This window comes from Galeopterus variegatus, unplaced genomic scaffold, assembly GCF_000696425.1.
Source record: "Galeopterus variegatus unplaced genomic scaffold, G_variegatus-3.0.2 Scaffold3907, whole genome shotgun sequence".
Taxonomy (NCBI): Eukaryota; Metazoa; Chordata; class Mammalia; order Dermoptera; family Cynocephalidae; genus Galeopterus; species Galeopterus variegatus.
The window spans coordinates 86,633-112,722 of record NW_007730018.1 but is presented as its reverse complement, the minus strand read 5'-3'; the positions used below and the strand labels follow the sequence as shown (position 1 = coordinate 112,722).

The window sequence follows — 26,090 nt, the reverse complement described above, 5'->3', positions numbered from 1 at the left end:
AAAAATTAAAGATTTCTGAATGAAAAGGTTACTATAGTTACAATGAGATCCCCATCATTGGCCTTGTTTATGTATCTGTCTTGAAATGATTTCTGTCATTAAATGGAGCACTTCCCCAGCTGGGCTCAGTGTGGGAGTTCAGACAGAGAGGAATGGTGCCCTAGGTAGGGAGTAGCCCCTAGTGGGACTCATCTCCTCCAGGCAGACCTCCAGGGGGCATGGCTTTGCAGATCAGAAAGAGCCTGAGAACACAATTTTTGTTTTGACACTTGCAGCAGGGCCTTTGATTCCTTAAACAAGGACAGAGTTGTCACAGAAGGAAACAGTTTAGCAGGGCTCATGTCATCCATGGGGGGATCACTAGCAGACTTCCTGAGGCCATATCATGGCAGTGACCCAGATCCGTGGCAAGGGACGGGCAGCAGGTGTGGGTGAGCATCACCTTTGCCACCAGGCCACCTGCTCTCCTTGAAAGTAGCAAATTTTATTTGCTACTGCCTCATGTAAATAAAACACACAAGATACCTCTCTGTTTCCCAAGACATTTATCTCACATCGGAGCTGCAAGGAGCTTGGGAACTCATCCACAGTAGATATTTTGGATGAGGACCAATTCCATGATAAGAAAAATCCAGTCCTGAGTGTCACGCAGCTGACTGGAGGGGAAGCCAGGCCCAGAACCTGGGCTCTCTACTTGGAGCCATCCCGTGTCTGTCCCATGACACCCAGCTGCTTTGTTCAGTCTTCTTACATTGATTTTTTTTAAATTTAATTTTATTTTACTAATATTACTTTTTTACATTCTATGATGTTGTTGCAGAGCAGTTGGGAGGGAGAGGGAGAGGGCAAAGGGGAAGGAAATGTGAGGGAAGAAGGAGGAAGGAGGAGGGGCTGGATTGAGGCCTGTGGCACCCCCCACATTCCCACAGGGGAGACCAGGGGCTTCCAGCGGTGGCTTGGTCATTGCCAGGCTGGGTGCAGATGTCAGGGGGGTGTGGCAAAAGCCCTCGCCAACCACCCCAGCTCAGGAACCCGGGGCCCTTCTTTTTTTTTTTTTTAAGTTTTTTTTTTTCAATATACAATGTAGTTGATTTTCATGTCCCTTTACTGATTCTTCCCTCCTCCTCCCTCCCACCCCTCCTACCCATCCACATCATATCTGTTCACTTGTCTTAACAAGTTCAAGAAATTGTGATTGTTGTGTCTTCTTCCCTGCCCCCCCAATTGTTTGTGTATGTATGTGTGTATATATGTATGTATGTATGTATGTATTTAATTTTTAGCTCCCACAAATAAGTGAGAACATGTGATATTTCTCTTTCCGTGCCTGACTTATTTCACTTAATATATTTTTTTCTAAGTCCATCCATGTTTCTGCGAATGATAGCATTTCATTCTTTTTTATAGCAGAGCCCAGGGACCTTCTTGTTGCAGGTTGGTCTTCATCACTGGGCTGGTTGCTCATGTTGGGAGGCGTGACTGAAGCCTGAGGCCCCCCATTTCCCCAGCTCAGGAGAGCCTGGGGCACTTCCTGCAGTGGCTAGGTAGTCATTGATGGGCTGGTTGCTCATATTGGGGGATGTGACCAAGGCCCAAGGCCCCTCACCATCCTGGCTTGGGAGAACCCAGGGTGCTTCTTGCAGTGGCTTGGTGGTCATTGTTGAGCTGGTTGCTCATGTTGGAGGGGGTGTGACCGAGGCCCTTGGACCCCCCACCGCCCCAGCTCTGGAGAGCCCAGGGCGTTTCCTGCATCAGCTCAGTGGTTGTTGCTGGGCTGGTTATTTGTGTTGGGGAGGCATGACCAAGGCCCAAGGCCCCCCACCACAACAGCTTGGGAGAGCCCAGGGTGCTTCCTGTGGCTCGGTGGTCATTGCTGGGCTGGTTGCTCATGTTAGGGGGGTGTGACCAAGGCCCAAGGCTCCCCATTGCCCTGGCTCAGGAGAGCCTGGGGCACTTCCAGCAGTGGCTCAGTGTTCGTCATTGGGATGGTTGTGCTTGTCAGGGGTGTGTGGCAGAGGCCCTCGGCCCCCACCCTCGGGGCTGGTGGCAGGTGTCAGAGGGGCATGGCTGAGGCCCCCAGCCCTCTCCTCTTTCTGGCTTGGTAACCCAGGGGACTTCCAGTCCTTCTAGGTGTTATAGGTGTTCTTTGGTGAAATGAGAACTTTACTAGTTAATATCAAACTTTGTCTCTGATTGTGGGTACTTTGTTTGTTTGCTTTTTTCAGTTCTATGTTGGTTTATTTGCTGTTCCCACCCTCAAACTCTATGCTGGAACTAATTTGTTGTCCTTTGCTTACTTCTAAAATGGAGGAACTTCCTGTGGGGACCAGTACTTTGAGCTCTGTGGTTGAGCTAAATTGTTGCTTTGCTGCTGATTCCTTAGGGAAGGCTTTTTGTGCAGCTCAGCATTTAATGGTTGGCTTTATAGGTACTTCTGGTTTTAGTGAAATCCAGTGCACCTAAGTTGTGTAGAAACCTTGGTCTGGGCCTGAGTCTTTTCATCAAACTGTACCCCATGCAATTCTATATTCCTGACCAGTCTCCTCTGAGTGGTCCTTTGCTGATTGCGGGGCAGATCAGCTGTCCTTGCTGTACCCCAGTGTTCCCTCGGTGGGCCCGATTCCCCCACCACCTGTGCTCCAAACACTTTCCATGGGGTAGACTGTGTGCCAGTCCCTTGCAATGACTCACCAGCCTATGAGTGGCTCCTTTTTTTCAGTTGTTGTGGCTCCTCTCTCCTACATGGGTCCATGGGAACTCTATCAGTTGTCTTGCTGGCCTGGGGTCTAACAAGGCCCTCTTCTTCCCTGCCAACTCCAAGCAACTTCATAGGAAAGGCACAGCTGCAGTTTTTGCCAGCTCCAGCTCCGTGCACTCAGCAGCTCCAGCCTGGAAATGGCCGGGATTCGAAACGGTCAGAGCAGTTCTTTCTTTCTCTCACTGTGGCTTCTCCCACCTTCATGCACTCTGTAGATCTCCCCTCCTCTTCCCCTGAACTCTAGCAGCCCCAGCTTGGCTGTTGTTGCTTTTTTATAGTTGTAAATTGGTTGATTTGTGGGAGAGAGTGATGCTGGGGACCATCTGTTCCGCCATCTTGACCAGAAGTATACATTGATTTTTTTTAATTGTGGTAAAATACATGTAACATAAAGTTTACCGCTAACCATCCTAAGTGTACAGTCCAATGGCATTAAGTACTTTCACAGTGTTGTGCAACCATCAGCCCTATCCATCTCCAGAACTTTTTCATTGTCCCAAACTGAAACTCTGTTCCCATTAAATAATAACTCCCTGTTTCTCTTCCCAACCCCTTGTAACCTCTATTCTATGTTGTGTCTCTATGAATTTGACTACTCTCGGTACCTCATACAAGTGGAATCACACCGTGCTTATCCACTTGCAACTGGCTTATTTCACTTCACATCATATCTTCAAGGGCCACCCGTGTTGTAGCATGTGTTGCTTTCATTGACATTTGATCAACACATGCTAGCTATAATTTTGTTTGGGGGGTTCCTGCTGTCCACTATATTTTAAAGATTTGGGGATAATCAGTTTTATGGCATCTAAATGACATATATATTTGCCTATATATTGCACATATTAACATACATGTATATATAGAAAGTCAACATTCACCTTTTTAAGCATATTAGTCTTCAAGCCCTGCCATCTGCAACCTGACATACAGACATGAGGATACAAAAGTGATGTCCTGGTGGGGAGTGTGCCTTGGGTATTCTCAAGTGGTCAGTCTCCATCAGGTTCCCTGAGGGAGCCTCACTTACTTGCCTCTTGACATACAGACATGAGGATACAAAAGTGATGTCCTGGTGGGGAGTGTGCCTTGGGTATTCTCGAGTGGTCAGTCTCCATCAGGTTCCCTGAGGGAGCCTCACTTCCTTGCCTCTCTGCTCTCATAGGATTGGGCTACTCTTTGGACCTGACTCCAACCCAGGCCTGATCAAAACAAACCTGCAGCTCCCTGAAACATAAATGACCTTTTTAAAATTCCAGGTTCATGGACTGCCTCTCTCCAGATGGCCCCAAACACTCCCATCTATTAACTTGCACTCATTTCACATGCAGCTCTGATTATTGATCACCTTTCCTGTGCCAGGCACTGTGCAAAGTGCTGGGAACACAAAGATGAGCATGGCCCCAATGCTGCTCCCAAGGCTACAAATCTGAGACAGGCAAAAGCACTCTGCATGCAGTTGGGGAAGGGCCAGGGCTCACACGTTCACAGGATCTGGGGTGCTGAGTCAGCATTCCAGACTCTGCCAGTGTGGGTATGGGGAGGGACTCAGTTTACTACCCTGTTCCACTGGTGTAAAATTCAGAGATGCTATCCATGGTGCATTTCTACGCTTAACAGCATTCAATGCCGTTGTGGCGTATGGCTCTTTGACCAGGCTCTCAGGACCTGCTCGCTGAAGCTGGGTGTTTGCAGGAGTCCTTCAGCCTCCATGTATCCCTCTTTGTGTACCAGATAGTGGAAGCTGGGCTGTGGTGTTTCTAGTGGGGCCTTGGGGACAAGTCTTTGGGGACATATGGGCCTGATTTATGCCTTTGCCTCCACCCTAGGATGTAATTTCTCCCCTCTGTAGAGAGCACAGGAGGATTAGAGAGAATCCTGCCTTGTAACAGGGGAATGGACAGTAGGGAAATTGTCTCCCCCAGGAGTGGGGTGCAGCTGTTCAGGCCTGGGTGTGCTCAGGCTGGACCTTGAGGTTTCAGGACCCTGGCCAGCGCCCTCCCCCTGCCCCACCCTGCCCCACGCCTGGCCAGAGCAGGAGCAATTCTGAGTCTGCAGCCCTGCCTCACAGTCTAAGCACTTGCGGCCATCCTTCATCCTTGCAGAGCATTGCAACTTTATGCCTACGCATAAAAACTGGAGGGACTTGTCTCAGAGTTTGCTGCTGCCGCTGCTGCCATTAGAGCGGTTTTAATTAGCTGCAGGATTTTAATGAGCTGAAATCAAGAAGAGCCCCATCTCAGAAGTAAGCAGGAGCCGCACACACGGAAGAACTAGTCTGACAAAGCAGATGGAGGTGGTGCTCTCAGGGGACTGGGCTGTGTGTTCTGTTCGGGGAGGAGCAGATGAGTTCCCAAGGCCAGGAGGCTGAGGAGAGAAGCTGGGGGTCAGCTGCCGGTGCCCGGCTGTGGCGGGGGCAAGCCACGCACAAGGGTCCCTCTGCTGCCGCAGCAGAGGCTCGGTGCCGGATTCAAGGTGACGGCAGTGCCTGGCTCCATTCTTCTCAAGTTGCCATAGCAGCCTCTCTCCCGATGAGCAGCTTCTCCTGGAGCCCTCAGCTGGGAGGGACGTCATTATTCGCTCCTGCCCATGCAAGGAGGAGACTGACCAGACAGAGAACTTTCCTGGGCCCAGGGCTGGCTGACCACGTGGGCACACCCATGCTGTCTGGAGTGGGGCTCAGGGGCAGTTCCTCACAGCCAGAGGGGATCTTCTGGGTGATTGGGGCCAGCGTCCAGGCCTTGGAGTAACCACAGCCTAGCGTGTCCTCGGAGCCGTCCGTGCATCCGTCCACCCACCGGCTCGTCGCCACTGGAGGTGCGTGTGTTTTTGCTGAAATCCCAAGTCCTTGCTTGTGCCCTGAAGTGAATTTCCCCAAACAGACAAATTTTTAAATCAAATAAATAAGGAAATGGGAGGAATCCTTGATCTTGCCCTGGGTCCCAGGAGGTGTTTACAAGATTAATTGGATCTTTTTTTTTTTTTTTTCCTTAAAGTAAAAATCGGTGACGCCATTCAGGCCTCTGGGAGTGAAGCCTCTGGGAGGACTAGGAATTATGAGGGCAGGAGCCTCCAGAAACTCAACAGAGCTGTTTATTTTTCTTGCCTTAATTTGTCCCCCCACCCCACCCCCAGTCATTTGAATTTTCTTATTGTCTGTTGGTGTTGGAAGGGATGCGGGGAGGTGAAGGGAGGTTTTGCCCTTGTCATTGGAACTGAGTGTGATGCACTCTGTGGTGAGGATGGGACAGTTCCAGGTGGGAGCAGAAGCTTGTGAATGTTTTTACAGGGCCCCTGGGCAGCCAGTCCAGAGCTTGTGACAGATTGTAGGTCCACTCCCCAGGCAGCAGCACCCAGGAGAGGGAGACAAACAGCCTTTGGACCAGCATCTCCCCATTGCCTTAAAAATAACAGGTAACTTTGAAGAACAGGACCCTCGGGAACAATAGAGGACCAGATGTGCACACTCTGGAGTGCTTGGTGGTCTGTCGGTGGCTCTCTTCCTCCCTCCACCTTTGGGGAAAGTAGGTTCCTACAGATTCCAGGATGTTGGCTCCTTCCTGGGGCATTGAAGACCCAGCCAGACTGCAAGCCAGTTACGCAGGCAGAGAGGCATTCTAACCTTTTGATTCCTGCTGTTCAGATGGTCCCCAGTGAGAGTAAATGCAGAGAGGAGGGTCCCAGAGGGAAAGGCTGGGGCTTAGGGGCTGGACAGTGGGAGCCACATGCAGCTCTAATGCTTGCTTCCCTGGGTGTGGACAGGGTGCTTGTGTTCTCTTGGGGGACCAACAAAGGCGAAGTTCTTAGAAATGAGAACCGCAAACAGCTGATGCTCCGGCCACCGTGCAGGTGCAGGTCCTGGGGCTGTGTTCTCCTCTGCACTGGATTTTGGGGGCTGGGGTGTGGTCCTCGTCCTGGCAGCCAGAGCCTGGCTACATGTGGTGGGTTTGGTGTGGACACATTCAGAAACAAATGAGGACAGGTTGTGGCTGCAGGACCCATTTAGTCTTTGATAAGGGAGACTGTACTGGCTCAAACTGTGACAGCATGACAGATTGGGGAGAAGAGGGGACTGACCAGCTCTTCTGTAGCCATTTCTGCAGTGCCAGCTTTGGAACAAACAATGAGATGATAATCACACATGCTCTGAGTCCCCTTTGTTTGTCAAATAGAGTCTTCGGGCGGATATTGGGAGACACTATATTAGCATTTTACCAGGCAGCTCTATGCCCTGGCCATTAATTTGTCCTTTCTTCTCTCCTTCTTCTCTCCTTCCTCTCTCCCTCCTTACAAAATGTCTTGATGTCGGAGGCCACCCTAGATTAAACTGGCCTCCTGGTGTCTGACTCAGGAGGCCAACGTGGCTGCAGGAAGGGTGCTCACACCATGGCCAGCATAATCAGTGCTTTGTGATGGTTCTTTACAGCTGGGGCATTACTGGGAACCATCACTGGTATGTGTGTGCAGGCATGCGCCAGGGCACATATGTTTACATGTGTTAGTGCACTTGCGCCTGCTCAAGTCCATGGGCAGGGTGTGCATGTGAGCATGTCCACGCAGCAGCAGTTGTTCCAAAGAGGCCTTGAACTGCCTCCCCTGCACCCCATCCAAGAGCCTTGTCCCCACTGCATCAGTGTATAATGTGCCTGGCCATCCCAAGGGGTTAAGCCAACTGCTTGTAGAGGGACGGAGTGAGGGTCAGAGAGAACAGCCCTGCCTCCCCCATCAGTCACTCACACTTCCCCAGGACCTCAGGGTTGCACCCATGGGCCCAGGTCTCCACATGCCGTGCCTGTTGTCACTGAGGGAAGGGCTTGGGAGACTGCAAGGTATTGGGGCCTGCTGTGAGCAGCATTGAAAATGGCCTCATCCTTCAGTGAGGCCTGGAGCCTGCGCTGCTACATCGGTGCCTTTGGAGGACACTGATCTAGACCCCCAGGACAGTCCCATCCAGGACAGCCATGGAATGAGAGGCCCTGGTCCCACATGAGGGGTTCAGGGCCTGAGCCTTTGGGGACACTAGCTGTCAATTTCCCCACTGCAAGCAGGGAAGAGGTGGCCCTGGTTGATGGCAGGAAGCAGCAATTTTTCTTTGGGGCAGGGGCCATTGCAGTGAGCTTAGGTTAGGCTCCCGAAACCTCGGACCCAGCTCGAGACAAAGCGAATCTGGCTCAGTGCCGCCTCGCCAACATAAAAGCTGGGAGGTCATGGGAACCACCTGTTCGGCACAGTCCAGAGAGCCCAGAATCAGGCACGTTCCCAGTGTGCAGAGGCCTGGGGCAGGTTAATTAAAGTTAACTGAGTGAAAAAATAATTACAGTGACTGCAGAGGGGAGAAACCCAAACCTGCAATTTACACTCCTCAGCCCCTGAGCTTTTCTGAGAAACAATCCTGGGGAATGTTTTTCTGGGCAGGGGAAGGGGGAGGTCTCCTCTTTTCATCGCTTTCTGCTTCATGCTCCATGGGCTACACACAGAGACAACAGTGGGGCTTCTCCCCCCAGTGCCCAGGTGCCAGGTTTGGGATGAGTCAAACCTGCACCTGCATTTCCCTGCACCTGGGTAGGGAAATGTCTTGTGCTGAGCAGCACATCTGGTCTTGGGTCTGACCAGTCATGTAAATGTGATCTCAGAGGCTGTTGGGAGCTGCCCATCTGGCTCACCTCCCTTGGGCACTGCCCTGTGCCGGGGTGCGGGAAGTTTTCCCCAGGGCTCCTTGCATGGAAAGAGGGTGGTTTCCTGGGTCTGGACCAGTAGCACTGGGTGAAGGTAAGGGCACAGACTGACCCTTCTTTGAAGGGGAGGGCTCTGAGATACCTGTTGCCTGTCCCACACAGCTGCCTGTGTGAACTCTTCAGCACCCTCTTTCTACTCCACCCATGCCCTACCTCACTGCAGGGATTTGCAGACTTCCTTTGGACCAATGGACTTGGGGAACATCTGGCCCAGTTGGGGTCAGTGGTTGGTATTGGGGCTATGGGGAATTCCTTCCTCCTCACTTCCGGAGGAACCAGGGTGAGGGGCAAGTCTTGTGGGCATGTTCTGAGTCTGCAGCAGCCAGAGCAACAAGTGTTCATCAGCAGGACACAAGGATATTAGCGCCCAGCCGCTGAGCCTGAAGTGCAGGGACAACCATGACCCAGCCAGGGCTCCCACTCCCACTGGTGTGACTATGCTATGGGGCCTGGGGCCTGCCGGCCCATTCGTCAGTGAGGACAGTGTCGGTGAGGACAGCTCTGGCTGGTGGCACGGAACTCAGTCTGTGCCTGAACATCCTCTGGGCCGGGGAGGTAGCTTCTCAAAGTCCCTGCTCCATAGAGACTATTGGCCCAGCATCCTGTGGAGAGTCAGGGTGGAGACAAATCCAAGGACTTCTCTGTCCACCAGGCCAGTTGCCAGGGACAAGGACCCAGATCCCCACCTGTACCTAGACCCCTTCATGGGAGTACACATGCTCATTTAGAGGCTCAGAGAGCCTGGACAGTGCAGTTGGGTAGCTGCTGGTCACCAACGATAGGTCTAGGGGCTCCACACTGGGGTCCCCCAGGCAGGGCCAGTGTCTGTCTCCATGGTTTTTCTGGGGCTGCAGATACAGAAAACCCTGGCCATGGGTGGCAATGGGACCTCCCCAGCCTCTCTGGGCCTGAACAGGTGGAAGAGACACACCTGAGTAACTTCCAGACAGCAGAGGGATCCAGGACCTCAACCTGCCTGGATGCCCTGCAACTCCATGATGACCCTTTCTCTCCCTCTGCCCCATAGACCTCGCCTGATGGATGCCTGGTGTGGACAATGAAGGAAGAACGTGCCTCCCACACCCTAGAGGTGACCCTGGAGCGAGCCCCGGATGACCCCACGACACGGAACCATGCGGCTGGCCTGCATGTTCTCATCCATCCTGCTGTTCGGAGCTGCAGGCCTCCTCCTCTTCATCAGCCTGCAGGACCCCACAGAGCTGGCCCCCCAGCAGGCGCCAGGTGAGCCCTTGCAGTTGGTCCCACCTGAGGCCCAGGCCTCCACATCTGTGCTGCTGTGCTCAGCCTAGGGGATGGGACAAAGTCTTTGCCAAGACCCTCAGCAGGCAGAAGAGGTCCTGGCCTCCCCCTGGCAGGCCTCCACCTCGATGTGGGAATGCTGTGTCTGATGTCAGGCCCCCAGCCTCAGGGCTCTGGCCTCTGGTCTCGCCAGTGCACAGTAACCAGGCGGCCCCCTGTTGGGGATGACAGCAAGACTGCCCATCTGTTCAGCTAGTTGTTGCCTTTGGTGAAACTCAGATTTAAGGATTTTGCCACCTCTCGGGGCCTCTTCCACATTGTCTGGGATATCAGAGGTGGACAACTTTTCCCCAAGCCCATGCCCTCAAGTGAGATTCAGTTTCCCTGCTCAGCTCTGGGACCTCTTGAATCTAACCCAGTCTGGACAGAGGGGTTGGATACCACCTTGCTTTGTGAGACTGAGACCCTCTCCCACTGGCCACCCACCCGTTACCTCCCATTCACCTCCGCCTGGGGGGATGCCCTCTCTGAGTTGCAGAGGTCTGCTGGGCACAGGTGGGATGGTAGTGAGGGGAGACCAATAAGGGTGGTTCTGGCATCTCAGGGCAGATGGAATGTGGAGAGGGGAGCTGGGTAAGGTCCCTTCTGCTGGGACACAACCCGCATCCCCGAGACAGACACAGTGGTGTCAGCAGGCAGGGCCAAGGCCAGGGAGTGCTCTGCTTTGCAGGGAGAGGAAAATAGTGTGTCTCAGCAGGGGCCCCTGTTGCGGGAGGGTCCACGAAGACACCTGCTGACAGTCCACATGCTCTAGGACACGGATGCACTCCTGCATCCTCAGAGTCACCCTCCTCCCCAGGGATGCGCAGGTGCTCATGCACATACTTATTCAATGCTGTGAACCAGAGACAGGATGAAAGAGCAGTGGAGACTGGAGGTTGAGGCAGAGGGATTCCTGCTCCACCCCTGTCTGCAGCCCATAGAACAGGAGGGGGAGCATGGCCTAGGGCAGCAGCCCTTGGGCAGGGGGAAAGGGTACCCAGGGCTGCAACCCCCTCCCCCAGTCCCACCTGCAGCTCTGTCTGGCTCAAGCTTGCAAACAGGAGTGATCCCCTGTGCTGTGCGGCCCTAAGCACAGACTGAGGACCCCAGGCACTGGGAGGGAAGGCAGAAGGAACACAGGAGGCCAGAGCTGGGGCCCTGGGCCTGGCAGCTGCCGCCAGAGGCTCTGCCAGGAGGAGGATGGTAAGTTCACTGTTTCATCACAGAAAGTCAGGAAGAGACAGCCAAGGCTGGGGGCCCCCTGGAGACTTCGGGCCAGCCATCAGAGCTGATTCACACCTGGACCAGAGCCCCACAGGTGGTGGCTGTCAAAAGTAGGTTTGGCTGCTCCCAGGCTCCTGAAGCAGTGAGTGCATGTGACTGAGCTGGCTCCTCTGTGGGGACTTTGCAGCCTCACTCAAGCCCTAGAATAGCCAACAACACTGCGTCAGCAGAAGAGGGCCCCACAGGGCAGCGCCATCAAGGCAGACAGAGAGTTGGTCCCCATGGTTGTGTGTTATCTGTGCAGAAGCAAACTCAGGAAAAGGGCGCTCAAACACTGCTTGGGATAAAGGGCACTGTGTGTCATTGGTGCACGTTCTGGTGTGTGTGGTTGGGGGTGCACACACGGGCAGAGGCTCCGGGCGTCCAGCCTCTGCATTCTGTGGGAGGAGCATGGGAGAGAAGGCATGAGGGTATCTGTGATGTTCACCTGCGCCCATCTGTAGTACACTCCAGGGACAGGCGGTATATTCCCTGGTGGGGTTGTGGTTTAGTAGCCACGACACATGTCCTGCTGTGCTGCTGCTGTCTGCAAAGAAGCGCACTTGCTTCTGCAGGCTGTGGGTTCCTGCTGCATTGTCCTGCACAGCTGCCCAAGTGCATGCATGTGTGGATGGGTGGGGGGACAGGACAGCTAGGATTTCTGGGGTAGAGTGGCATGCCCACCTAGAGAGGACCTCGGAGCCTCAGGCAGGCAGGATGTGCAGGATGGATGAAACTGAGGCGAGCGTCACCCTGCAGCCAGCAGACCTAGCCAGGAGCCACGTTCTTCTGATGGTAAATGCAGCTGGGCCGCCCTCTCCACGTGCCAGGTGATGGGCAAATGTGATGTCCTAGGCAAATCATACCAAACAGTCATAAAACTTTAAGTAATGCTTACGTTACTTTCCCTAAGTAAAGTGCTCCTGACACAGGCTGTTTGTGTTGATTTGTTACTATTCATTTATTCTTTCCCTGTACTTCTCACAGCAGCCTAATTGTGATTCGGTACCAAGAAAGCAATATCAAAGTAATTTTCCACAACATTAGTTACAATTTTCTTCTGATCTTTCAAGTGAAACAATCCCATCCTGTTGGCTTCTCTGAGCATATAAACTTTGATTACATTTATCTGTTGGAAACCAGTGCTTACAAAGTGTATGTGTCCAGTTGCGTGGCTGGGTGGCCCCGAGGGCCCCTGGCGAGCCTTCTCCTGTGGTTTTCTGTCCATGGGAGGTGCAGACTGGGGAGGCCGCCCTGCCATCCAGATTGGGAAGGGCCAGTTGGCAGGGGTCTCCCATCTACAGAGGAAATTCCACACACCAGCATAAACTTTCCTGAGGACGGAGTTCTCTGGAATCTGCCATTTGTGGTGCTAACAAAGGTGGGGGGAGGGGAGCAGGTGAATTCCTAAGAACAAGCTTGAGAAGGTGGCAGGAGTTATTAGTTGCTTGTGGTGCCTCAAAGTCTGGTGTTGTTCAGTGTCTCCCACGAAGCCACCACGTGTTAACAGCACCTGAACTTCTAAGGGACTGCTCCTGGCTCAGGCATCCAGTGAAATCTTATGGATCTCCAACTTTTGAAAATAAAGCCATATTTTAAACCAACATGCATTCTAAGATTAGATTTTCTGCATCTCAAAAAATTCACCTACCCAGTTAAATTATTTTGCAATTTCCAATATTGCCAGGCCCGAGGCCAGGACTTCTGCCCTCAGGAAACACACTTCTTGACCCAGGAGACAAGACTCACACCTTCTCCAAGTGAAAGACTCGGGGACCAGGCCAGAACTTGGAATAACAGACCCCAATGCGTCAGTTCTGAGGGCTGCAGAAGGCAGACTGAATTTTTATGAGCTGCCTTTCTTAATGAACTTTTTATTATGGAAAGTTTGATACACCCACAGAAGTAGTTTAGAATAGCACAATGAACCCCATGTACCTATCACCCAGCACTCCAACACGGCCCAGCTGGCCCCATCCACAGCCTCATCACTTCCCTCCTTCTGTGTGATTTGGAAGCCTGTGCCAGATATCCCATCAACTCAGCCATAAATATGTCAAAATACTTCTCAGTTTAAAAGATAAGAACGCTTTTAACATTACCACCAAACCAATTTCTTAATATCATCAAATTCAACAATTCCTTGATATCAGCAAATAGCAAGTCAGTGTTCAAATTTCTAGTTGTCTCACAAATATAAATACCTTTATTTCCAGTTTGTTTTATCCAGTATCAGATAAAGCTCACACATTACAGTGGGATGATGAGTCTTTTAATTCTCTTTCAATCTATAAGTTTCCCTCTTCATCTTTATTTTTCTCTTGCTATTCTCTTTGAGAGAGCCAGGTCATGGGTGCTATAGAATTTCCCACAGTTGAATTTTGCTGATTGGGCCCATTTGGTATAGTTTAACATTGTTCTCGGTTCTTTGTATTCCCCATAAATTATGTAAATCTCACCAATTGATCAGATATAGGTTTAGGTTTTTATTTTTTATTTTTTTATTTTTTTGGTAAGAATTCACGCGTGGTTTCGTGTTCTCCCATCCAGAGGCTCACTTCTGCCTGGCTGTCTGACATCACTGGTGATGTCGGTTAGTCATCGATGGTCATGCCTAGATCTGTCCTGTCATTAGGGGTTACACAGTGGCAATGTTCTGGTTTTATCATTCCTTCTTCATTCTTTTAAGTGGAATGGATTTTGTTTTAATGGGCCAGGAGAGTCATTATTAGTAACCCATGAAGCCAAAGTGAATGGTTGATTGATCGGTTTATTCATTGATATATAAAAAGTACTACCTTATGATTCTGTTGCAAGCACACTATAAACAGTTGTTTCTTTTAATGTTTGGCATTTGCAAAGTGAGTTTTCTTCAAGTGGGGCCACCCCCTGTTTCAGAGCTCTTTGCCTTTTCCTTGAGTCCAGGAGTTGTGGGTGACGGTGCTGGTAGTAAAGGCAGCCGTGGTGGACAAAGACCCTTCCTCAGGGACCCCTAGTACAGACAAAGGGACTAGACAGCTCCACTTGACCTCTTGGTCTATAGCCAACTCTGGGGCATTCCTTGCAGAGCAGAGGGGCATTCAAGGATAATAATAGCGAACACTGACTGAGCAGTCACCATGTGCCAGGGCTTGTGCTAAGCACTTTTCATGTTTTAATGCATATAAATCTTAAAATAAATGATTTCTATTTACAGACGAGGTGGTGCATGCTCACTGGGCAGACACAGAAGCAACAGTACTTCTACTAGCCTGCACTCTCAGGCCCTCAAGATGCACCAGGCGCTATCACAAGCCCTTTACATGTGTTTAGTAGTCATTTAATACTCTAAAACTGCCATGAATTAATTACTGTCACATCATTTGATAGGTGAGACTACTGAGGTAAGAGAGGTTAAGAACCGAGCCCAAGGCCACACAGCTCTGGGCTTCAGAGCTGGGACATTCCCTTTGGCAGCTACCTGCCAAGCACTGCACCGTACTGTCTCCCAAGCACTTGTGATTCCCAGTGTGGTCTGAGCCTGGAGCAGAGGCTGGGCAGAGAAAATGGTGTGGATGCAGGTTCAGAGGCATGGGAGAGTGTGGCATGTGCAGAACTCCACAAGGTTTGTGGGCTACAATGTGACCTGCGGGCCTAGACTCATGGCAGAAGACACAGCCAGGCCCCAGGCTCAGCCAGCCCTTGGAGTGTGGCCAAGGAGACAGCCCTTGTCCCAGGTGATGGGGAGCTCTGGGGATTCTGGGGTGGGGAGTGGTGCAGAAGAAAGCTCATTCTAGGGGTGCATGTCTTGCACCATGGGCAGGAGCAGAGACGGAGGCACGGGAAACTTAGGGAGACCAGCTGCGAGGGTGTTGAGTGATTCAGGAAGGGATGACAAGGCCTGGGGCCGATAGGGATGGGAGAGGTCTGGATTCACGGCCACCAAGGGCAGCAGTTGATGACCTCAAGAGTGAGAGGATGAGGAAGGTGAGGAGGGCAGTGGTCTTGGTTCAGGGGAACTTTGGAGTTTCTGGCTCCGGCAGATGGGGGAGAGTGTGCTGTTCACCCAGGCAAATATGCCAGATAGGGAGAGGTCTGGGGGAGGGGACAGGAGACCATGTTCCATTTTGGGCTTGTCGCATCTGAGATGCTTGGTGTGTGTGGAGTTGCCCTATAACTCCTCCACCAAGGGCCTCCAGCCCCACAGACCACAGGATCAGGTGAGAGAAAAAGGAAGCCCCCAGCCTGCTCCGCCTCCTCTGCACCTGCCTCTCTCTTCACAGGTCCATGCACTCACTACTTCGCTCTCATACACCTGAGGGTGGAAAGGGCTGTTGGAGAGCCCTGCTCTATGAGAGGGACTGGCATCTCTGTAGACTCGTGTCTACCCCACGTTTCCAGGCTGAGAACCTGGAACCTGCCTGGAAGCTGTCCATACTCCGGTTGGGCTGCATGCCAGGGCTGAAAATCAGGCTTCTGCCAAAGGTGCTCCCCTTGTCCTGGGATGGAGCCTCCATGCATGGGATGCTGGGCTTGCCAGCAGGAGGAAGAGACCTTGTGTGCTCATCTGTGCAGAGACCCCTGTGAGTCCAGGTGCTGCAGGGGTGGGGGAGGGGTGCAGAGGAAGAGCAGAGCGGGAGGAGGAAGCCTGGGCTCGGCTCTCAGGAGCTCACAGTTTATGAGGTCAAGGAAAGAGGTTACCTAGGCCCTTCCCTAGAGGGCTGCAATCTAGGGGCGGTGAAGGGGAAATTTGGCCCTGCCTCATGGGGCTCTGGGGAAGAAACAAAACTCACCTAGGGGGTACTCGGAGAACAAGGCAGGCTGTGAACCCTGGCTGAAGAGGTGAGAGCTAGAGAAGTCAGGAAGACTTCCTGGAGGAGGGGAGTCTTCTTGTGGGTGGCTTGTTTGCTCTCTCTAGTGCACAAGAGCTACTGACCTCCAGTGGAAGCGGTGATGAGGGTTTGGGCTGGAGTTGGGGGTCTCTCCCTGGGGCACACGCTGCCAAGTGTCTTGCCCAGTACCGTACAGCTAGAAGTCGACAGGGCTGGAATTCCAATGCCATGGGTCTGACATACTCCAGGGCGCTTGTTTTGGTTCCCTGGAGGCAGGGCTGTGTTGGCTGGAGAAAGTGTGGCTCCCACTCTGGGTCCCACGGTTACCAGGACACACAGCCCTGCCTGTACCAGTGCTGAGGGCTACACTGCAACATCAGTTCTGTCTGGTTCCTACAGTGACTGTCTTTGTCCCATATATCCCCTTGGAGCTCTGAGACCACTCCACCAGGACAAAAGCCCTGGGTGGGCCAGGGCCACAGGGGTAACTGCTAAGAGCAGGCTCTCTACAGCTCACCCAAGTGAGAATGATGGAGTGAGCAGAAGGGCAGTGGCCGCCCCTGTCTGCTCTCTCTGAGCAGCTGAGCCAGCCTGGCCTCAGGGGCAGGAAAGCCTGCCAGGCCTCTCAGAAGGGAGCCCTGTCCTCTAGAGCTGGGGCATCTAAGCCCATGCTCTGTCCTGGGCCGGGGAAGCCAGCCCTTCCAGTTTCCATGGAGCCGGCTGCTTTCCCCAGGCAGGTGGGTTTTATTGGAATCCTCTCGAGTCTGTTTCCTGAAACCATTTTCTAACAGCATTGCGGAACATCATATATATTTCCTACAAACCTTGCGAGGCTGACACATCCTTGTTGTGACTGTGAATATCAGAAGTGACATGTAATTGCAGTGATCCATCCTGTTAAGTAGCTGGCAATATATCATCGCAAAATCAGCAGGGCTGGGACTCTCAGAACTCAATGTTTCTAAACAATACACCTGCAGCATCTTCAAACTCTCTTACCAAGTGCCACCTAAGGCTTGCTCCCATGCCTCGCCTCTCCTGGGCCACAGTAGAGACAATTTCACTCTGGAGAAAGCCGCCCACTGCGCTCCAGTTCTCCTGGAGTGCCTCGTCCTCGACACATCATGTACCAGGCTCTCCAAGTCAGGGCTGTGGGTAGGGATGTTTGTGAAAGTGCTCCTTCCAGACATGGCCCTGGGCTTCCTGCCCCTTTCCCTGGTAAATTCTAGAGCCTCTGTGTGCAGGTTCTTTCTGGGCCAGCCCAGCCATCCCTGTGCTGGCAGAGGGGAGGAAGTCCAGGGGCTCAGTGTGCACAATTTGTGGGTTGGAGACAGTGAAGGGATGGGGGTGGCCAGAGCCCAGGGGCACAGATGGCCAAGCCCCGCCTGCTGGCTTGCACAGGCAGAGGCACCACTCACACTGTGTGCTGTGGTAATTCTGGGGTCCTGTTTACTTAGACTGCGGTGTGAAGGGTGCTGAAGTTGTGCAAGGGCCAGTACTGATGGAAGGGCAGACATGGAGCCTTCACATGGCGATTGGCCAACAGGTGGCAGGAGACGTGTCAAAACATCAAAGCAGCCTTCAAGTCTGGCTTTGGAGTCATTGTTGGATTCTGCTATTAGGGGAGGGGGGTCATGAAGGACCCTCACTGCTGCACTCCCTGGGAGGCCCTGACCTCGGGGTGCCACTGTGGGCCCCGTCTCTGCAGTGGTAGTTTATCTGTCCCCACCCTCTCTTGCCTGAGCCTGGGCCATTCCCTGTAGCAGCCCTGGCCCATGGCTCCCAGGCATCTGCTTCTTTGATGTGGCCCTGATTTCCTGGGTTCCTCTGCCCTCCTGCAGATGGAGGCAACATTCATGTTTTCCTGCAGAAGACGCCCTGGGGGTCTCTAGCCAGAGCTTCGCTTTCCTTTGGTGCATTAAAATATGCTAAATGAAAAATAATGAGCACGTGGGAACTAATAACAGGAATCACCTAATTAAATTAGGAAACAGACATCATATCGCTGTAATCTGAAAATTGATATTAATAGAAAATGGTCCCAGAATTGTTATGCTAAAGGTTCCTAGGGGTGGAGAGATTAAAAAGAAGAGCAGAACAGAAAATTGGGACAATCATATCCAATAAGAATGAGACTTAACGTTTTAAAGGAACTACAGTAAAATGCTAAAAATAGAAGACAGGGTCATTGTGTGTGGATCTAATGAAGTAATGAACAAAATGGCTTTGAAAACCACAGAGCTCCACACACGTGTATGATGATAATTTATAAAACCAGACAATGTAATTAAGCTTCAGTGTGCACGAAACACAGTCACAGTTATCGTTTATTGGGTGCCTGGCACTGTCCTGAGTGCTTTCGTTCTGTCTTCCTTCACCCGAAGGCAGGCATCAGGATCCTCAACTGAGTCTCAGAGACATTAAGTTTGTTGCCCAGAGTCCTGCAGCCAGAACGGCCGAGTCAGGATTCGAACCCAGATCTGCCAGATTCCAAAACCCATGCTCGGCCAACTCTGTCCTTCTTGCCTGTCGTTACTAGTTAATGTCATGGTCTCCATTTCTCTTATTTTCTGATGCTATTCTACCATTTTCTCAAAGGACATTTCTTGCCAACACCAGGCAGATTTTGGCAACAGCCAATCTCCCTGAACACAGGCCTCCAGGCTCCCGCGCTGTTTTGGTTAATAAAGCCCACAACAAAGACACCTTCTGGAATTACAGCCCAGCTGGAAAACTGGGTCTCCCATTGTGTGTAGGACCGACAGAGTCTGAGTGGGGCCGGTGGTTCCAATGCTTGACTGTCCCCAGGCTGGTTTCGGGTTGTGTCTCCATAGTGGCCAGTAGTTCCCCAGCAGACCCCTGAGAGGGGTGAATCAGGCTGTGTTTCCCTACAACATGAGTCACTGTGTGGCAGGCCCAGAACAGGTCTCAGGTGTGGGGCGACCCCTTTCCCACTCTGCCTGGCCCAGAATGAATTGAAGGGGTTGGGGAGGAGGAGGCAAAGGTCACGATCTGTGTGTGAGATGCTCCAGAATGACGTCTGGTCTGGAGTGCCATGATGGGGCCTAGACCCGGCACTGGGCCCAGTGAGGACTCAATGCTGGGGCTGAACATCCTCACACTCCACCTGCACCCCACACCTCCTCTGCCTCTGTCCCCGTTCACTGACTGAGCATCTTCAGTGAGGGTCACCTGGCATCGGAGCCAAGCCTCCCTCTCAGCACAGGAGATCTGCAGGGGGCGGGGGAGGGGGTGTTGGAGGAGCCCTTCTGCCTGGCTGACCTCCCGCTCCTCAGCCTCACTTGGCCTGGAGTTGCAGGGCCAAGGGGGAGGGCCTTAGGATAGAACACAGTGAATTGTAACAGGACACCCAATGCCAGCATGGGGAAGGATCCAGTGGGGTCCTAACATGTGCTAACCTTCCTGATGTCCCAGGGCCCCTGTTCCTAACACAGGCCTGGAAATGGTCCTGAGCCAGCGCATGCTCCAAGGACAGGGCTGTTGCTATGGTGTCATCCTTCTCCAAGGCCACTCTGTGGTTCCTGGTGTTTTAAAACCCTGAAAAGGTCATGGTGGTGGTTATGACAACGGAAATGCTGGAGGGCTGGTTCTGGAGACAGACGTAAGTCCAAGGTGGGGCGGGGCTGTCAGGGACAGCCTGGGCGGAGGGTGTGCGTGGAGGCCCAAGTGCCCCAGGGCCAGGAGGGCCCTCAGCTGGGCTTCACCTGCCTGCCCTGGTAGCTGTGCTGGCGCTTTCATTCCGTTTATGCTGACACCATTCGTGTACTTTTAGGGTCGTGCAGATCCTCTTCTGCTCACAACATTTGCAGGAAGTAGGGAGCCGCCAGGCAGATCCCATTGAAGCCAAAAGCTCACCATTATGTACCTGCTGATGTTTTCATCATAAAGCTTATTTTCCAGGATTTGTGGCTTTGCAGTTTTACCTTGAATCATAGTGAAACTCAGTGGAAGATCCTCTCATTTAAAAATTTTATTTGTATGGGGAAAATAGCTGAGCTTAAATTGGTCCAGGTGCCCCTGACTGCTGCTGCTCAGGAGCCCTTGCTCAGGAGCTGGCTCCCAATGGAGGGAGTGGGGGAATACCTGGGGCTTCTGCCCATTTTCACAGTCTAGGGTCCAAGATGGAAGTTGCCCTGAGGCCTCATTGAGGCATTTTTCATCGGTCCTTGGAAGGCCTGAAGACCACCGATAGAGTGGGCTGGCTCAGTCAAAGCTCCCCACTAAGCTCTACCTGATTGTCCCCAAGGCCAGAGGGTCCAGTCCCTGGTCAGTGGTTCTCCACCTGGGCTGGACTGAGGGGATGGTCTGTAAACCCTTTGCCACATTTTGTTGTATATATGAATGTGCTTAGTCCTGGAAGGCTGCCCCTGGCATTCATCAGATCCTGGGTGGAGTCCTGTGACCTCACTCCACCTCCCCCAAAGGCTACAGCCTTTTGTGGGTGCATTTGACTTTTGACCTCAGGGTCTTGGCCTGCCTCAAAAGGAGGGAGATGAGAGAGAGAATGGGATGAGAGATGTCAATGAAAACCACGTGGGGTCACCAGGGCCCATCACAATATGTATCTGAGCATAGCTTCAGGGAAGAGAGACCACAGAACATGGGAGGATGGGGTAAGGGCACAGTGGACAAGCATGGCCCCAGGAGCAGGACCCCCACTGCTCAGCTCCAGCCCAGAGTTCTGTGCAGGAATGCAGCCTGGGGGCCAGATCGTCCTTTTTGTTTTTGATTTTTCAAAGAAACTAGGAAAGTATAACATATATGTATGCGGATTACCCTCATTTTTAAGTGGCAGCTCCAACATAGAATGTGTTCATCAGAGTCAGACAACAGATCATGCTTGGCACCTCCTGTTGGCTGGATGGGCTGTCCAATGTCCCATACCTCCCTTGGGCTGAGACCTGCCCCCTCTAGCCATGTTCAGCTCCACACTTGTTCTTGCTGTGCCCACTGGAAGGTTAGAGGAGGGGGGTCTCCCTGGTGGGAAGGGACTCTATTTCCTCTTTCCAGCCCCAAAACTCCCATCAAGCCAGACCCCAAGCGGGTCATGAGCAGAGCTTCTCCAGGTGCCTGCTAACCCACAGGACCCCTGGTGCCCCTGTCTGGTTCAGGAACCAGCTGACTGGTTGGCACAGATGTGGGGTGGTGGGCAAGGGCTGGGTAGCAGGGGTCTGGGGAGGCACGTAATTAAAACCTTCTTTCACTTACACACAGTTACTCATATGCAAATATTTGCACCCACGAGTAAGCTTCTGTTGCTGTAATAAAGGAAGAATCATTTCTGGGCAAATCCTGCAAGGGTGGGCCCTTCATTAAGTGGCTGGCGAATGGGGCTGTGGGTGCCCTGTGGTGTGGGCTTGGGAGGAAATAGAAAAGCATTTCTGGCTTGGCTGCCTGTTTCCCACAGTGATAGGGGGTGGCAAGGACGGCTACCCTGGCTTCCTTTCTTCCCCATCTAGGACACTGTCTGTGGCAATCACATCTGGCAAGGGTCCCCCTGAGAGGGGCCAGACCTGGCCCAGCAAGCAGAACTTCACGTATTCCTCCTTCCCAGCACCTTGATGTTAGAGGTTATGTTACCAAGGCTGTGAGTGGGCTCTCCGGTCCTGATGGCACTCAAGGAGGCAGCATCCGTGGTGTGGTGTGAGCAGTGATGATGATGTGAGTGCTGAGCGCCTACTGTGTACTAAGCACTGTGCTGTATGTGCTTTACAAATAGTCTTGCACTGGAGTCTCGTAACACCTGTCTCCATTTTACAGATGCGGAAATTGAAGCACAGAGAGGCAAAGTCACTTGCCCAAGGTCACACAGCCAGGAAGTGGCTGTGTCTGAACTAGAACCCGGGTCTTCAGATCCCAAAGATCTGAAATCTTATTGTCGACCCTGACAGCCATGCAGAGCTGGGAATGCCACACTGAGACACATGGTGTTAGAGGGCACTGGGGGCACTGCCTGCTGATGTTTGGGGTGTGCTTTGTTCCTGCGCATAGCAGATATGTTCTGATCCTTGTGCACATGTGTGTGTGCTGGTGAATGTGTGTGTGCATCTGGCTCTCATCCGTGATCCTGGGCATGTACGTGTCTGTGTACTCACCACAGTTTTACTGCACGGCCACGAGGGGTGTGTGCCTCAGGCTCACAGCTCATTTGGGAAACTTCACACTGAAGTTTGGAGCTGGCTGCTCTGAGTGTACCCTGACCTTTTCACCTGCCATGGGCAGGAGCAATAGGACACACACAGGCATGGCCCAGGCAGGGACAGGTGACTTGAGCATCACAGGGTGAGTTGTCGGTAGGTTGCCAACCGCAGAAGTGAGTGAGAAATTGCCATCCCAGCAGGAAGTTAGCAAAACCAGTCATTGTAACTCCCTGCCCATGACCTGGATGGACCAAATAATGAAATTACATTCATAATATTTCAGCTCGAGTGATCACTGCTTGAATTAGTTCCTTCCCGGAACTCAGCCAGAAGTAGCAGCAGTAATTAAAGGATTTTCTGGGCTTGAATCAAGTCTGCTCATCAAGCTTGTACAATGCACAGGCTTGCAGCATTTGGGTGGACCTTGTCCCTTCACTGGGGAACGGGAAGGCCAGTCGGCAAGAGCAGAAAGCACAGGCAAGGGGCTGGGTTCTTCCTGCTGGGGGAACATTTCCACTGCCACTCATTATTTTAGAGCTGTTTACTGAAAGGTCCCTGTTCTAATGGGGCTCCCAGTGAGTCAGGCGATGGGGAGATCCTGGTGTCTGCCCTGGCCCTTCCCCGGCAGGCGTGACAGCAGTGTCCCCGGAGTGGAGTGCTATCTGGCCCTGCCTGCACCTGCCACTTTGGGGCATGAGTTAGGGTGTGAGGCTGAGACTGTGCGAGGACTCCCCACTGGTTGGAGAAAGAGAAGGTAGGGCCATTAGCTTGGCTCGGCTCCCATCTGACCAGTCTTGTCTGCTGGAGTGAGAGGAGGGCGCAGGCTCGACATGTTCCAGAGGAGTTGGAGCTTCACACCCGGGCCGGGACCTCCCTCCACCACGCCTCTTTCTGACTGCTTTCATTCGCTCCACTGAGGGGAAGACAGCCTTCTTCCGGGGGCTCTCCCAGACGAAGGCAGAAAACACCAGCATCACATGACAGCAGGTGCTGGCAGTGTGGCCAGCTCTGGCCATGTGGCAGACTGAGCCCACGTGCCCACCCGCCTCCAGGTAAACTAGAACATACAACCCCTTTAAAACTCAAGAAGGAAAGGGAAATCCCAGGAACCAGAATACGAGTGGGACCAGAGGATACCTGTTGGGCCTGGGCTAGGGCTTTTATTTAAAAACAGCTTTATTCAGGTATAATTCATAAAACTCATCTATTTTAAGTGTACGCGTTCATGGTTTTTAGCAAATTTACAGAGCTGTGCAACCATCACCACAAGCCAATTTTAGGATATTTCCATGCCCCCCAGATTCCTGGTGCTTATTTGCAGTCATAGCCCATTGCCACCCCCAGCCCAGGCAACCACGAATCTCCATAGTGTCTCTATAGATTGGCTTTCTCTGAACATTTCGTATCAGTGGAATCATACAATATGTGGTCTTCTGCATCTGGCTTCTTTCACTTAGCATAATATTTTTTAGGTTTATCCTGTTGTAGCTCCTATCAGTAGTTTGTTTCTAAATGTATTCCATTACATGGAATTTTGGTTTATCTGTTCACCAGTTGGTGGATATTTGGATTGTTTATACTTTTGGGCTGTTGTGAATAACGCTGCTGTCAACATTCGTGTGCAACTCTTTGTGTGAACATATGTTTTCATTTCTCTTGGTAGATACTTAGGAGTAAAATTGCTAGGTTGTATCGTAAATTTATGTTAATTTTTTTTTTTTTTTTTGTCTTTTTATGTGACCGGTAAGGGGATCGCAACCCTTGGCTTGGTGTCGCCCGCACCACGCTCAGCCAGTGAGTGCACTGACCATCCCTATATAGGATCCGAACCCGCGGCGGAAGCACCACTGTGCTCCCAAGCGCTGCACTCTCCCGAGTGCGCCATGGGGCCGGCCCAATTTATGTTAAATTTTAAAGAAACTGCCAAACGGTTGGCTAAAATGGCTCCACCATTTTACGTTCTTACCAGCAATATAGGAGGGTTCCAATTTCCCCACATTCTTATCAACACTTGTTATTATCTGTCTTTTTAATTATAGCCAATTCTAGTGGGTGCGAAGTGGTATCTCGAAGTTTTAATTTGCGTTTCTCTAAAGACTAATGATACTGAGCATATTTCCATGTGCTTATTCGCCATTTGAATATCTTCTTTAGTGAAATATCTACTCAGATCTTTTGCCATTTTTAAAATTGGGTTATTTGTCTTTTTACTGAGTTGTAATTCTTTATTTTCTTGATATAAATATTGTTAGATTTTCAAATAATTTCTCCCATCTGTGGCTTGTCTTTTCATTTTCTTTTTTTTTTTTTTCCCCTTTTTTTGTCTTTTTTCGTGTCCGGCAACGGATCGCAACCCTCAGTGTCGCGCCCGTACCGGACCGGGACCGGCAACGGGATCGCAACCCTCGGTGTTGCTCCCACACCTCGTTCAGCCAGTGAGCGGGAACCTGTCTGTATGTGGGATCCGAACCCTCGGCGGGAGCGCCGCCGTGCCTCCCAAGCGGCGCACTGTAGCAGTGCGCCACCGGGCCGGCCCTCTTTTCATTTTCTTAATGGTGTCTTTTGAAATGTGAAAGTTTTTAAATCTGAAGAAGTATAATTCATCAAATTTTTTTTATGGATTATGCATTTGGTGTCATATCTAAGAAATCTTTGCCTAATCTATGGTCATAAAGATTTTCTATTATGTTTTCTTCAAAAAGTTTTACAGTTTTAGCTCTCCAATCTATGTCTGTGATCCATTTTGAGTTATTTTTTGTGTATCATGTGAGGTAATGGTCTAAATTCACTTTTTTGCATGTGGATATCCAGCACCACTTGCTGAAGACCGTCTTTTCCCTATTGAATTGCCTTGGCACCTTGGTCAGAAATAAATTGACCATAAATGTAAGAGTTTATTTCTGGTGTCTCAATTCTATTCCGTTGATCTGTATGTCTATCCTTTTGCCAATAGTTCAATGTCTTGATTACTATAGATTTATAATAAGTTGTGAAATCAGGAAGTATGAAGTCTCCAGCTCTGTTCTTCTTTTTCAAAATTATTTTGGCTATTCTGAGACTTTTGCATTTCCATGTAAATTTTAGGATCAGCTTGTCAATTTCTGCCAACAAAAAGCCTGCTAGGATTTTGATAGGCATTACATTGAATCCAGTAATAAACTTGGGGAGAATTGCCCTCTTAACAATATTGAGTCTCCAATCCATAAACATGGAATGTCTCTCCATTTATTTAAACCTTCTTTAATTCCTCTTAGCCGTATTTTGTATCTTTCAATATGCAAATATCACCCTTCTTTTGTTAAATTTATTCTAAGTATTTTACTCTTTTTGATACCATACTGAATGAAGTTTTCTCTTAATTTCATTTCTGGATTTTTCATTGCTAGTATGTAGAAATATGATTTTTTTTTATCTTGTACCTGAAACTTGTTGACTAATTCTAGTAGTTTTTTTACGTGAATTCCCTAGGATTTTCTACATACAGGGTCATGCTGTCTGCAAATAAAGAGATTTTTACTTCTTCATTTTCAGTCTGAATGCCTTTTATTTCTTTTTCTTGCTTCTTTGAACTGACAGGTTTACACAGACAGTAGAACCTCAAGGACAATATGAAACAGAAGTCGGCTGGCCCGGTGGCGCACTGCTACAGTGCGCCGCTTGGGAGCGCGGTGGCGCTCCCGCCGAGGGTTCGGATCCCACATACAGACCGGTTCCTGCTCACTGGCTGAGCGAGGTGCGGGCGCGACACCGAGGGTTGCGATCATAAACTTTGGACTTTATTTGAAAACAAGGCTAACCACTGGAAGTATAATGTGTATTTTCTGAGTCTTTGCATTGGCCCCTCCCAAAATAGCCCCTCTCCTGGAGCTGGGCGTCTATTTAATCACCTCCTATTCACCCCATTAGCGAGGGAGGATTCTAATTCTAAGGTTATGGGGATGGCTAACACTCAACCCTAGACAGATGAGACCGACAGCCGTTTTTTGGTCACATATGCCTGCAGCCCTGGGAGGAGGACACTGCACTCATGTGGTATTGCAGGTGTTGTACTCAGAACCAG

The 26,090-nt window shown here is 51.2% G+C and overlaps 1 protein-coding gene across 1 annotated transcript in view; it reads left to right on the top strand.

Moving 5' to 3' along the window:
• Positions 1-26,090, top strand: part of LOC103601856 (carbohydrate sulfotransferase 8-like) — a gene marked incomplete at its 3' end in the record, with an annotated part of 127,513 nt that overhangs the window by 46,026 nt on the left and 55,397 nt on the right. Inside the window, exon 2 of the mRNA XM_008586263.1 lies at positions 9,521-9,735. Within this exon, the coding sequence (XP_008584485.1) occupies positions 9,606-9,735 (130 nt within the window). The remainder of the gene's footprint in view (positions 1-9,520; positions 9,736-26,090) is intronic.